This window comes from Oratosquilla oratoria, chromosome 12, assembly GCF_046742065.1.
Source record: "Oratosquilla oratoria isolate Oo_2021 chromosome 12, ASM4674206v1, whole genome shotgun sequence".
In the NCBI taxonomy this organism is placed as follows: domain Eukaryota; kingdom Metazoa; phylum Arthropoda; class Malacostraca; order Stomatopoda; family Squillidae; genus Oratosquilla; species Oratosquilla oratoria.
This window is the reverse complement of record NC_134788.1, coordinates 62,016,279-62,029,947: the sequence shown is the minus strand read 5'-3', so window position 1 is coordinate 62,029,947 and position 13,669 is coordinate 62,016,279. Positions and strand designations below refer to the sequence as shown.

Here is a 13,669-nt window from a genome sequence, read left to right as displayed (position 1 = left end):
GAGTACTTCTTCCTTCATTAATGCCTTAAAGAGATTCATTTGTATTCGTGGCCCAGTTAAGATGATGCGTTCTGACAGAGGCACGAACTTTGTAGGTGCTGTCAAAGCACTGAACTTGCTTGCCATTACCGATGAAGGTGGTCTCCGTCCATCCTTCTCACTCAGAAAACTGATATTCCTGTAACTCTTCCTGAAGAGATAGATATTAAGGCAGTATACAAATCTCAATGGAAGCATGTCCATCACCTTGCTGAGGAATTCTGGAAGAGATGGAAGAAAGAGTATCTTTCCTCTTTACAACCCAGAAGAAAGTGGGTCAATTCCTCTCCAAATGTAAAGGTGGATGATGTAGTGTTGGTAAAAAATCAAGAGTGTCCCCAAGGACAGTGGCCCTTGGGTATTGTAAACAAAGTATTCCCTGGCAAGGATGATTTAGTCAGGAAGGTCCAAGTAAGAGTTGTGGTAAACAACAAAGCCCATGAATATGTAAGACCCATTTCTGAGCTTGTGTTGCTAGGTCAATAGTTTTGGTAATTTTTCCCCCTAGAAAATTAGGAAGGGAGTGTGCCGTTACGAGAGGTAACGGGGCTTTTTTATATGTCCGTGTATCCCCATGTTTACATATCTTTTTGTCGTAAGGCTCGTTTCCCCTCGGAAGAGGTTTCCAAGTTTGTTTTTCGTAATGTTTAATTTAAGTATGCTGCGAGCAGAAGCTTCGTCTGCTTAAGAATACTATCGTTGTAAGTTGTCTGCAAGCTGTGCTGCAAGATAACATCTCATTATTTGTGCAACGTGCTCTTAAAGAATTAGACTTAAGAAGGTGTGTAAGAACCGGTTACTGTGGGTGGTGTCACGTCATCTCTAGGCGCCAGTCTTGGTCCGATCTAGAAAGATGTACACACCCCACGCCTAACCAAACCATGTAAGTCTTAAAACTCTTTGTATTTGAGGTTTAGAGTATTCTAGTGCATCCTTTGTAATACCCTCTTCTTGGGTAGCCTTTAGCCTATAGTAATTATAGTACTTTTTACAGTTTTTCATCAATACCAACGTATTATCGAACGATGGATCAGATCTGCATTAAATACGCATCAAATATCCCCGTGATTCTATAACCTTCAGTCCCAAGTCTGTCTACGTCACGGACGCTATGATGTTGAATTGCCTATTTCATCTGCGGTGTCCCAGTCGATTCCGGCAAAGCTGTAGTAGGGTTTGGAAATTGGTTGAGACCTAGGCAACTGTTCATAATGACATGAAGAGGTGTGTCCTGAGTTTTCGTTTGTGGAAGTGCAGGCCTAAATCAGATTATAACTTGTGCAATGATCAGCAGATACTACAGATAGCCTCTTTTTTTTCAAAAACTGTATGTTATAATCAGAGGTGGGCGTTTCGAACAAATGTTCGCGAACCTTTATCCGCGGATTTGTTCGGACCGGCAAAATCCCGGATTTGGGTTCGGAGGTTCGGATTCGGACCGACGTCAAAAAAGATTCGGACTTCCGGGTTCGGAACGTCTTTTTTTCGCGAATCCGAACCTCCGTATCCGGGGAAAAATTCGAAAAAAACGAAGACGACCAAACATTGGTTTTCAACTTTTCCGCGGCATACAGATGTGGAGACACCTATGTTTCTGTAACAACTAGAGACGCCTTTGACCATTAGCATTGTGTTTTACTTCATCGCTTCTCTCTACTTCTATATCAGTATGGGCGTGTAAGTGTGTGTGTGTGTGTGTCTCAAATGACCACTGCTCGAAATGTGCTCGATATGCAAGCCTGTGTGACTGTGTGTAGTAATGCGAAACAAAGACTAGTAGTACTGCCTGGACTGCCCTTCTTTGAACTTGGAAATATACTCGTGGTGTTTAACTCGTTGCTTTATCTGTACCACACAGACTCGTCATGTTGTGACCGTTGCTGGCTGCCAGCCAATCAGAACGCTTGTTAGTGACGCGCAGCCACCGCGCATGCGCCGGTGACTGCAGCAGCCAATCAGAGCGCTTGTTTAGTGTTTACAAATCTGCACAGTCTGCAGACTTTCTTGTCACCGAGTCCCGTAAGTTACGATTTAGTTAAACAGTGCTACAATAGTAAGACATTCTTCAACCGTTGCACTGACAACACTCTGGAGAGGACACCCAAGGAGGCTAGACTACTCTACTCACATCACACTCACCGCTGACAATGGATAAGTACGTGACATCCACACCGAGGTCGAGAAACCCAAGTGCTCAGTCTGACACACCAAGGTCCACGAACCCAAGCGGCCTCGCTGAGAGTGAATCTGACGCCAGCGATATCCAATTGCCAGAGTTTTCGAGTCCGGAGCTGATGCCTGGCATAAGTCGAGCCAAGGACATGGACATTGCCGACACCGAGGCCGAGCAAGCCGAGGGAGGTCACGGTTCCAGAAGGGAAAGGGACCTCTACAGAGACTGGGACATTCTCAAGCCCTTCTTCAAGTGTGGTGTCGGCAGGGACGCCGGGTATGCCCTCTGCGCCAAGAAAAATTGCACTGCGAGGCTGAAGCTTCAGAATGACACCAAGAGCAACTTAAAGAAGCATTATGCCACCAAGCACCATTTAGATAGTCCTGCCTTAAAAGCAGCCTTAGATGGCAGCAGCAAACGTGGCCGCTCTGCTTCTGGTGGTGGTCGGGATACCAAAAGCCTCAGGCAGGGCTGTATTGAGGCTATGGCTGAGAGGTTTGACCAGCAGAAGGCCCTTGATCTGTTTTATGAGGTAAGTTTTACTTTTAAAAGTTCTACTGTTTTTGTATGAAAATGATTTAATAAATCAATTAACTTTAATAAATAAAAATAATTTATATAAAAAATTTAACTTCAAATACTCACACATCTTTTTTATGTTTCAGTGGATCATCCGCGACATGCTGCCCACCATAACAACAGAGTCAGAGGCGCTCAGGGCCTTCCTCAACTACCTGAACCCTCAGTTCAAGCTGCCGTCCAGGAAAAAGCTTGGCGACGACATCAAGCATATGAGCACCAGGGCCAAAAATGAGCTCACCCAGATCATGTCCAAGCAGGACTACCTGGCCACCACTGCCGACAGCTGGTCGAGCCACAACCGGGCCTTCATAGGCTCCACAGTCTCGTGGTTGGACAAGGCCACCCTGGAGAGGACGACTGCAGTCTTGGGGATGAAGTGAAGGAGAGCCAGACAGCCGAGTACTTGGCGAGGTCCTTGAGCAAGCTGCATGAGGACTTCAGCATCAGCAGCAAGATTCTCTGCACGACCACAGACAATGGCACAAACTATGTAAGTGCATTTGTCAACTTTGCACAAGAGGACGTCGTCATACAACCTGGCGAGGACAAGCCTGACGAAGAGCTGGCTGACGAGCCTCAGGTCATATCTATGGAGGAGGCCCTGGACCAGGCTAACGAGGCCGAGGTTAGCCTGCCTAAACACCAGAGGTGTGGTTCACACACTCTGAACCTCCTGGTGTCTGAGAATGTTTCCAAAGTGAGTAAAAACTAAAAAGATGCAAATTACAATTTATTATTTTTTAATTTGTGAATTGTAATAAAATATCAAATAATAAATATTCTTTTTTTTAGGTCCCACAATGGAACCATGGTGGCAGGAATATCTTCAGAAGGTCGGCTGCCAAGGCACAGTCTTTGTGGAATGCCCAGGGCCGCCGAACTGTCGCAGCCAACGAGATAAAGGATGCTATCGGCAAAAAACTTAAAGTCCCTGGCGCGACGAGGTGGAACTCCAGCTATGACAGCTATAAGATGCTTTCTGGCCTGCTACAGGACCTGGACACCCGTAAAAAGATCAATGATCTCTGTACCAGCATGCGCCCCAACCCGATCCCCGCCTTTGTTGACGAGGACAACGAGGTCATCGCCGAGTACGTCAAAGTTATGGCCCCAGTTGCCAATGCTTTGGACAAAATGCAGTCAGACCAGCATGCCTACATGGGGAACTTCCTTCCCAACTTGATGGTGCTCCAGAGGGACTTGAACCTGCTTAGGGACGACAACAGCATCAAGCATGCCAAGCCCCTCGTCACCTACCTCCTGGGGACACAGGAGCACCATGGCAGAGACAAAAAGGGCTTCACTGAAAGGTAGATTTTTTAATATAATATAATAATAATAATATAATATAATTATATAGATAATAAAATAATATAATATTTTATAGTAATTGAAATGAAAAAAAATAATAATCATTAATCAATAATGAAATTAACTCATATCTTAATCTTTTCAGGTTTCAACACATGTTTGAGGACCAGGAGAAGCTCCCTGCGACAACCTTCCACCCCAGGTTCCGTCTAAAGATGGTCAAGTACATATGCAGGACAAATCCTGACTTGTACTACCTGGTGAGGGACAAGATGGTGTCGGACCTTGTGGCCCAAATCAGGTCCAAGGAGGGGGGTGTGGCCTCCGCCTCCAGCCAGCCCACCTCCAGGCCACAGTCTGTGGCCAGCCACACCAGCGAGCACGACGAGTTTGCATTCCTTCTTGAGGACGAGGAGAGCCTGTGGTGGTGGCCAACCTGGAGGAGGAGGTCGGCAAGGAAGTAGACACTTGGGGCGCCATTCTCGGCACAAGCATCATGAAGATCTCCCCGGCAAACTTCCCCAAGGAGCACAGGCAGCACTGGGTGAACTGTTTCATCAAGTATAACACTCCCCTGCCCTCGTCTGCCTCAGCTGAACGGCTCTTCATCTTCGGCTCGGACATTTTGAGGCCAAAGCGAGCCTCTCTGACCAATATGAACTTTGAAAACCTGTCCTTCATGAAGGGAAACTTGAAGTTGGTTAAGAGGGAGAGAGAGAGGGCCGACAAGTTAGAGTGAATCTGTGAAGAGTGAAGAGTGAAGAGCGAGACTGAAGTGTTGTGAATTTTTTGTTTTAAATGTTTTTATTGTTTTGTTCTGTGAACTTTTGTTTTTACTTTTTACTGTCTTGTATTAATAATTTGTTTTTCTAGTGATAATTTGTTTAGTAAATAATGTAGATATCTTAAAAAACACTTTTTTTAATAGGAAAGCTTTAAATTTACATTCGGAGATTCGGAATGAGTAAAATTTAGGTTTGGAAATGTTCGGAAGGTATCGGAATTAAGGTTCGCTTTGCTATTTTGTAAAGATTCGGAGGTTCGCGGACAAATGTTCGGAATAAATGTTCGCACCGAAATGTTGAAAATCGGGTTCGCTATTCGGAGGTTCGGAACCCTAAACCGGCGAAGATTCGGGTTCGGATTCGGAACCCCAAAAAAGGTTCGCGCGCCCACCTCTGACTGAAATATTTAATAAATCGGTAGACACTGGTTTTGTGCCTACTGCTTGGAGGCAGGCAAACGTTGTTCCTGTTTTTAAGAAGGGAGATAGATCGTCTATATGCAACTACAGGCCAATCAGTTTGACATCGGTTATTGGAAAAATGCTTGAATCAGTAATAGTAGACTCGGAGAACATATCGAAAGACATAATTTAATTCGTGATTCACAGCATGGTTTCTTCAAGTGTAAGTCATGTGCGACTAATCTTCTATCCTTTTACACTAAAGTATATAAGGCGTCAGATAACAATAGTAATTACGCTGTCATTTACCTTGACTTTAGCAAAGCGTTGGACAAGGTGCCACACAAGAGACTACTAAATAAAATCAAAGCCCATGGCATAGGAGGAAAAGTGTTAGAATGGATTAGAGCTTGGATTAGTAACAGAAAACAGCGGGTCATCATAGATGGAGTAAAATATAAGTGGGGCAATATTACCAGTGGGGTCCTCCAGGGCTCGATTTTGGGTCCCTTGTTGTTCATTATGTACATAAACAACTTAGAAGATGGGATAAATGATGATGTTAGTAAGTTTACGGATGACACTAAAATAGGACGCCTAATTAGGTCAGAAGACGATGCAGAGATTCTGCAGGATGATCTTAACAAATTGTTCACATGGTCGGTGAAATGGCAAATGAACTTCAATATCTCTAAGTGTAGCGTGTTAAACGTAAGGCTACACAACCCCGAAAATAGATACAGCTTAGATAACACGCTTTTAGAGAAAACTGAGTGCGAAAGAGACTTGGGAGTTCTAGTGAGTCCGGACCTTAAAACCAGGAAACAGTGCATTAGCACCAGGAATAAAGCTAACAGAGTATTAGGTTTCATTGCTAGGACGGTAATGAATAAAGTGAAGAGGTAATTATTAAACTCTATCTAGCGATAGTTAGACCCATCCTTGACTATGCAGTAAAGTTTTGGTCTCCATCCTACATAATGGATATCTATTCACTAGAATCAGTATTGAGAAGAATGACCAAAATAATACATGGACTCAGAAATTTGCCTTATGAAGAAACTTAGGCACCTTAACTTACACTCTCTGGAAAGGCACAGAGTGCAGGGTGATCTGATAGAGGTGTTCAAGTGGATCAAATGCTTTAACAAGGGTGATGCAAACAAGGTCATCATATTAAAATAACAGGGCAGAACTTGCAGTAATGTTTATAAACTGGACAAATCTAGATTTAAGAAGGAAATAGGCAAGAATTGGTTTACTAATAGGGAATGACTGGAATAAACTTAGTAGCCATGTACTGTTGTAAGCACTGAAACTATCAGTTGTTTTAGGAAATGATTAGAGAACTTTATGGATGGGGATGACAGGTGGTAAGGGATATGGAGCTGCCTTGTGTAGGCCTTATGGTCTCTTGCAGTCTCCTTCATTCTTATGTTTTTAAGTAATTTCTCAGGTGCTAGTAAATCTGTGGTGACAGGAACCAAGCCATCAGTTTCTTTTTTCCATCCCCACTGCCCGGGGGTGGGGGGTGGTGGGTTATGGATTGATCTGCCAAAGTTGAACTTGATGATACATATGAAGAAAATGTTGTTTTGACACTGCTACTGTTGGGGGAGTCTTTCAAGTCATACTTGCTTTTTTACAACATTGGCTACTGTTGCTCTCCTAAAGCACTTCAATCAAAATTGATTAAGTTCTAATTCTTCGAGGCCTCCATACGAAGCAATGATTTATTTTTCTCCTGCATCAGTCACTGACTTCTCTGTTAATGTCATGCTATTGAATACATCTGCACACTTCCTAGTCCTTCTGTCTTCTGTAAAAGTGTGAGTAGTTTATGCTTCCCTTGTCCGAAGAAAGACGAAACTGTGTTACACCCACTTCCAGCATGAAGGAAAAGGATGTAATATTTTAATGAAGGGAAAATTGTAGTGTTTTGCAGGGACTTTTCCACGACCTGTTTTCTGCTGTCAGTGCAGCCATAAGTGTAAGGAGGTTAACATCTCTAACAACAGAAATGTTGCTAAAAGAACTTGAACTCTCAAGTATGGCTATCTGTATTATCAATAAATCTGTCAGTTGTTTGTTTCACTGAGATACAATTTTTATTTATTTTTCTGGATAATTGGGTGATAAATCTTGATTTATTATGCTCACTTGATAGAAAATTTTCTTGACTAATACAAACTTTGGTGTGGCGGTCAAAAATTATATCCGTGCTTTGGAATGTGCGTGATTTTCGTTGTCTCCCTGCATATTTTGTACTAGATTTTGAGTCACGTTACTGTGTCCATCAAAAACAGTGACTGTATTTGTGTGGTAGTACTGTTTGATTTAAGAGATGTATGCATCACAGACCTCATCATAAGTCATTCCTTGAATGTGTGATGGCTATGCAACACTATAAAGGAGAAAAATTCCATCAACAATGAAAACTGCATCATCTAGATCTTGAAATGTTGTGCTAATATAATGGAAAATACTATAAATTGCAGCTTTGTTTTTTTCATGCACTGTTCAGTGAATAATGTAGATGGCATTGGAGCAACCTCATAATTAAAGTATTCCTGCAGATCATCAGCACTGTCTAATGTGTGTATTATTCTTTGTAAGAGAAGAGTTGTATCAACATGAACTATATCTTCTCAAATTGTGGCACTTGAGTTAATTGTTGCCTGAGGTAACACTTGCTTCTTGTGCTTCAATTTCACATCACTGAAAGTTTGTCCAGTTATAGCATTTATGGATTCCAATCTAATACCATAGCTTTTGTAACAGTTTATTTCACCATCACCAATCATCCTAGTTGCAAGTGCCAACCTCCACATTTTCTGAAAAGGGTGGATGAGACAGAAACCATTGTGAAATACTTCCTGTATCTTCATTATCTCTAACAATCCTCGAAAGTCATAGTTTAATGTGCTGCTCACTGTACAAACTTCTTAATCCACAAAACTCCTCAACTTTAATGCACATTTCACATGAAGCTGACATACCAAGAATCCACCGATTTAGTACACTATCGGTTTTCCCTCGCCCATGTGTCAACCCACCTAAGGTCTTCATGGTCCTCATTAGCATTTGTTCTACAGTAAGAGTTGACCACAGACCAGCCCAATTCTTGTTTGAGTGCCTCATTGTGAAAAATCCCCCTTTTTTTTTTTGTAAACTTGACAAAATCTTCATCAGACATACACTGATTTCATGCATATTTTGCATAAGCTAAATGACCAGCTGTATGAAAATAAGGTATAAACTCTTGAACACACAGGTGTAATTCCCAATTTCCTAGTCTTTCAGCCTCTATGTAGTGTAGCATCAAAGTCATCATCTGAAAATACTGTAGCCAAAGCTTTGCTGTTTTGCTTCTTGTGGCAACCTCTTGCACATGCCTGTTAAATTCCTTTACAATGTTATTTATGATAGGCGATTCCTTTACTGATGTTGCTGTCAAATTTTTACTTTTGTACTGGTGTAGCATGGTCTGAACCTCAAGGATACCCTCATTGGAGATTGTTACACCATCAAAAAGAAGTTGGCCCAATGCAGCACATATTAACAGGTGTGCTCGAAGAGCTCTAGCAAAACTGTGTCCTGTCATCATATTTTCATTAAACTTAGGTGCATTAACTTTCTCCCACTCTTCTTTTAACCCACTACTGGTCATGATGTACACAATAGAACTCATAGATGACATTAAGAGATGGAAACCACCTAGTTGCAAGAAAACACTAAAATATTTTTTTTTCAATAAAAGACAATATCTCTCTTGCCTTCCGATATAGTGGCTGGTCAAAAGTAACACATGTCACAGTCTTATTCGCCTTTCTACATGAGTTAGCTACATGTAACACACTGTTTATTGCATCAGAAGAGGTTCCCTTTGAATTAAGGAAGGGCAAGAAGTGAACAAACGTTGTATCAAAGTTCTTACTACTATTGACAACCTCCATAAAGCCACTTTCCACTCATCCATAGCAGATGACAAGGTGATGTTGCAAGTTTTTCACTAGGAAATTATGCAAGTTTCCTCAGATCCTCAATTTCAATGCTTTTCAGACTACTCTCACTGTGACTCGTGAAGGTGCAATTCATCATGGCATCTGGTATCACTTTAGAAAATACTTCACTGAAATGTGAGAGTTGTGTCTAAAAGGATAAAATAAACACTGTTGAATATATTACTATAGATATAATTACAATAACACAGATTACTAATAACAATGGCGTATACTCCAAATTCACAGAATACTAAGGTAAACAGAACTGTATCCGTCTACTATTTTCAACGGTTTTTCGTAATTACAAAAAACATTCATACACTTAATGGAACACTTAGGAATCTTTAGTTGCAAATAAACAAGAAATGCAATTACACAATGGGCCAATTAAAGGTTACTCAAGCAATCTGCAACTGAAAGCAAGCAAACTAGCATTTTTTTTTGGCATATAGTTTGAAATCACCCTTGGCTACAAAACCTGCATCACAAAGGTCACACTTCAAGGACCTCTCTACAGTGTGGGTCATCATGCGTCATTTGAGATAAAATTTTTGTGAGAAAGCTGAATCACACATGTCACATCAGAAAGATTTCTTTCTAGTGTAAGTAACTATGAGTGATTATGAGATCATCCTTTGTGACGAAAGCTGCATCGCAGTCACACTTGAAAGGCTTCTCTCCAGTGTGGGTTATGACGTATTGTTTGAGATGACTCTCGCTAAAGTTGCATCGAAAAGGTCACATTGGGAAGGCTTCTCACTAGTATGCCTCGTCAAGTGTCGTTTGAGAGAACTCTTTTGTGAGAAAGCTGCGTCACACAGGTCGCACTTGAATGGCTTTTCTCCGGTGTGAGTCACCACATGTCGTTTGAGACTACCTTTGCGTGAGAAAGCTGCATCACATATTTCACACTTGAAAGGCTTCTCTCCTGTGTGGACATTTGCGTGACTTTTAAGAATAGTCGCGAGTGAGAAAGCCGCATCACACAGGTCACACTTGAAAGGCTTCTCTCCAGTGTGGGTCATCACATGTTGTTTGAAAGCCTTCTTTGATGAGAAAGCTGCATAGCACAGGTCACACTTGAAAGGCTTCTCTCCAGTGTGGGTCATTACGTGATATTTGAGAGCACTTTTCTTTGAGAAAGCTGCATCACACAGGTCACACTTGAAAGACTTCTCTCCAGTGTGAGTCATCCTGTGATACTTGAGAATATCCTTCCTTGAGAAAACTGCATTGCACAGGTCACATTGGAAAGGCTTCTCTCCAGTGTGGCTCATCACGTGATATTTGAGACGATTTTTTTGTGAAAAAGTTTCATCGCACAGGTCACATTGGAAAGGCTTATCTCCAGTGTGGGTCATTATGTGATATTTGAGACTATTTTTTTGTGAAAAAGTTGCATCACACAGGTCACACTTGAAAGGCTTCTCTCCTGTGTGGACCACCACGTGATATTTGAGAGAACTCTTTCTCGAGAAAGCTGCATCACACAGGTCACACTTGAAAGGCTTCTCTCCAGTGTGGGTCATGATATGATATTTGAGGGAACCCTTTTTTGAGAAAGCTGCGCCACACATGTCACACTTGAAAGGCTTCTCTCCAGTGTGGGTCATCATGTGATAATCAAGATGACCCTTTTGTGAGAAAGCTGCATCACACAGGTCACACTTGAAAGGTTTTTCTCCAGTATGGGTCATCATGTGATAATTGAGGACACTTTTTCTTGGGAAAGTTGCATCACACAGCTCACACTTGAAGGGCTTCTCTCCAGTGTGGGTCATCATGTGATATTTGAGGCCACTCTTTTTTGAGAAAGCTGCATCACACAGGTCACATTGGAAAGGCTTCTCTCCAGTGTGGGTCATCATGTGATTTTTGAGAACAATTTTTTTTAAGAAAGCTGCATCGCACAAGTCACACTTGAAAGGCTTCTCTCCAGTGTGGGTCATCATGTGATATTTAGGATGACTCATTAGTGAAAAAGCTGCATTACACAGGTCACACTGGAAATGCTTTTCTTCTGTCTAAGTCACCTTGTGGTGTCATTTGAGATTACTATTTCACAATAAAGCTGCATCACACAGGTTACCTTGGAAAGGCTTCTCTACAGTGTGGGTCACCGTGTGTAATTTGAGATTACGTTTTCCTGAGAAAGTTACGTCACACAGGTCACAGTTGAAAGGTTTTTCTCCAGTGTAGGTCACTGTATGAGATTCAAGATGACTTTTGAGATAGGTATGCCGCTAACGCCACTTCAAATTCTCTTTATTATATGGCGAATATACAGAATCTTCGAATACCTTTTCCAAGGAATTTTGATATTTACCCCTGACCTGAAAGAATACATATAAGTTTGGTATCTAACTTTTTGAGAACATATGAATAACACAAGTGTATACAGTGAGGCATTAACCATAAAAGGAGGGTAACAAACAACTCGTATCAAAGAAGTTTAAAGGAAGAAGAAGGGAATGGAAGGTTGAATGAATACTAAAATTAATGGCGTTGCAAAACAAAAAAGTAATTGGAACACTATGAAATAATCAAGAAATAATAAAACAAAAGAGTGGCTGAATAAATATTGGAAAGAGAGGAGAGAAAAAAAAAAGATAGGTAAGATACAATAGAATAATTGGAAAAAGGAATACATGTCAATTTTTCAAAGAAATGCAACTTACAACAAATCAGGGGTTTCATAAATCAACATTTGAGAGATTCATAAGAATTTTATATTGATTTCTACAGTGCATTACTTGTTTTCCATCTTTTGGGAAAACAAGTAAAAATATGCAAAATACATCACTACAAACTTATAACCAAAAATATAAAATGTTGATTTCTGACATCCTTGAGCGAGAAATAAATTACCTACATTAGGTTAGGTTAGATTCACCCCTCACTTCCGTCAATTACTAAAACATAGCACAGTGGTAATAGTTTGTTGATTTATAGTTATTCGGTGGAAACAGACATTTCAAATGCATTAAAAGTAATCTCTGTCAATATTTGTTCACTATGGCAATCTTACTCATAAATCAACAAGATTAATTTTTTAGGTGACTGGTAACATGAAAATGAATAAGGAAATAAGCCACAGGAAAGAAGTCATTCAAAATATCAGAGTATGATGAAAGTTGCAAAAGTTCTTTTAACTGGTATAGTCTTGGTCAACTTTTGACAAAGGTCTATATACACAATAATCAAAGATGTCAGAAACAAATGTGTGATACTTGCGAATCATTATGAGTCACTTCAAATCTATTACAATTTTCGTGATAATCTATTCGAGCCGATGGCAATCTTACTCGTACATCACGAAAACATATAATCTAATTTTTTTTTAGATTATCATATGGTGAGTGACACTTCTGGAACCTTCAGATATAAATAATAAAGTACTTACTTATGGTTTGTGAGGCAATGGTTCCTCCTGTGAGACGGGGCTTTCACATAATGCATTTGAGTATTTCAGTCTCAAATAATGTATGATACTCCTGTAATCCACATCCCTTGCAATAAAACAAACTTACCGAGAATATAGTATCCCTATCTTGTAGCTTCATATCTGGTCGTTGCATACGACAATGTAAACAAAGAATGCACTTTGACAAGACCTCACCAGTGTTTCCGTGATTCCTCAAAACACAATGACGTCAGGATTCCTCACGTTTTCTATGTGAGAGGCATTCAAAGAAAACATATGAATAAAAGATAAACTTCTGTATTTTAATTCCCATCCATAAATGTTTTTAAAACAAACATTATTTACATTTCCTTAACCGTAATATTTACAATATAAAAGAAACAACAAAACAATTATATACATCTAAATTACATAACAATTTTAAACATTTTTTCATTTGGGATTACGTTCTTAGTACCTCCACATTTACGTTCTCGTTATTTGACACGTCATCGTCATGTTATACATACTCATATCCTCACATTTATGAAGTTTATTATGATATTGGATGTAAATAATTTCATGGTATATAATATTCTATATTTCTATAAGTCTCTATCATATTAATGGCGTCAGTTCTTCGTTCTATTTTGTTCTCGTTATTTGACAAGTCATCGTTATGTTATATTTATTAATTTCCTCATATTTTTGTATTTAATGTTGAAACGGATGCAAATTATATTCTAATACACCATTTAAGTAATTAATTTTCCCATTTAAAAGGCTGAATCGGCAAATATATCGATATGAGGAATAATTCCTCATTGACTGAAGATGACGAATTCATATTCTCCGCTGCTCCGCGATCGTTGCTTGTTTTCCTCTTTAGCAGACGAAATTCTTCAAAACGACGACACTGGACCTCACTCACCCTACCAAATTGGCAATGCCCATATACTATCGGTACTAAC

At 40.3% G+C, this 13,669-nt stretch overlaps 1 protein-coding gene across 2 annotated transcripts; it reads right to left on the bottom strand.

Annotated features, from left to right (window-relative positions):
- Positions 1 to 9,508: 9,508 nt before the first annotated feature.
- LOC143030831 (uncharacterized) lies at positions 9,509 to 12,904 on the bottom strand. 2 transcript variants are annotated; one of them, XM_076194050.1, is made up of 2 exons: positions 12,826 to 12,904; positions 9,509 to 11,628 (listed from the first exon to the last, which is right to left on the bottom strand). In XM_076194050.1, exon 2 carries the CDS (start codon positions 11,266 to 11,268, stop codon positions 9,985 to 9,987), a length of 1,284 nt encoding a protein of 427 aa, XP_076050165.1. In that variant the 5' UTR covers positions 11,269 to 11,628; positions 12,826 to 12,904; the 3' UTR covers positions 9,509 to 9,984. The 2 variants fall into 2 exon arrangements, with proteins under 2 accessions (XP_076050165.1, XP_076050164.1); XM_076194049.1 differs by having other exon boundaries at positions 12,699 to 12,885.
- Between the last annotated feature and the right edge of the window lie 765 nt (positions 12,905 to 13,669).

Coding starts and splice junctions, on each gene's coding strand:
- LOC143030831 (XM_076194050.1), bottom strand. CDS start 11,268: ATGAGTCATCCTAAATATCACATGATGACCCACACTGGAGAGAAGCCT.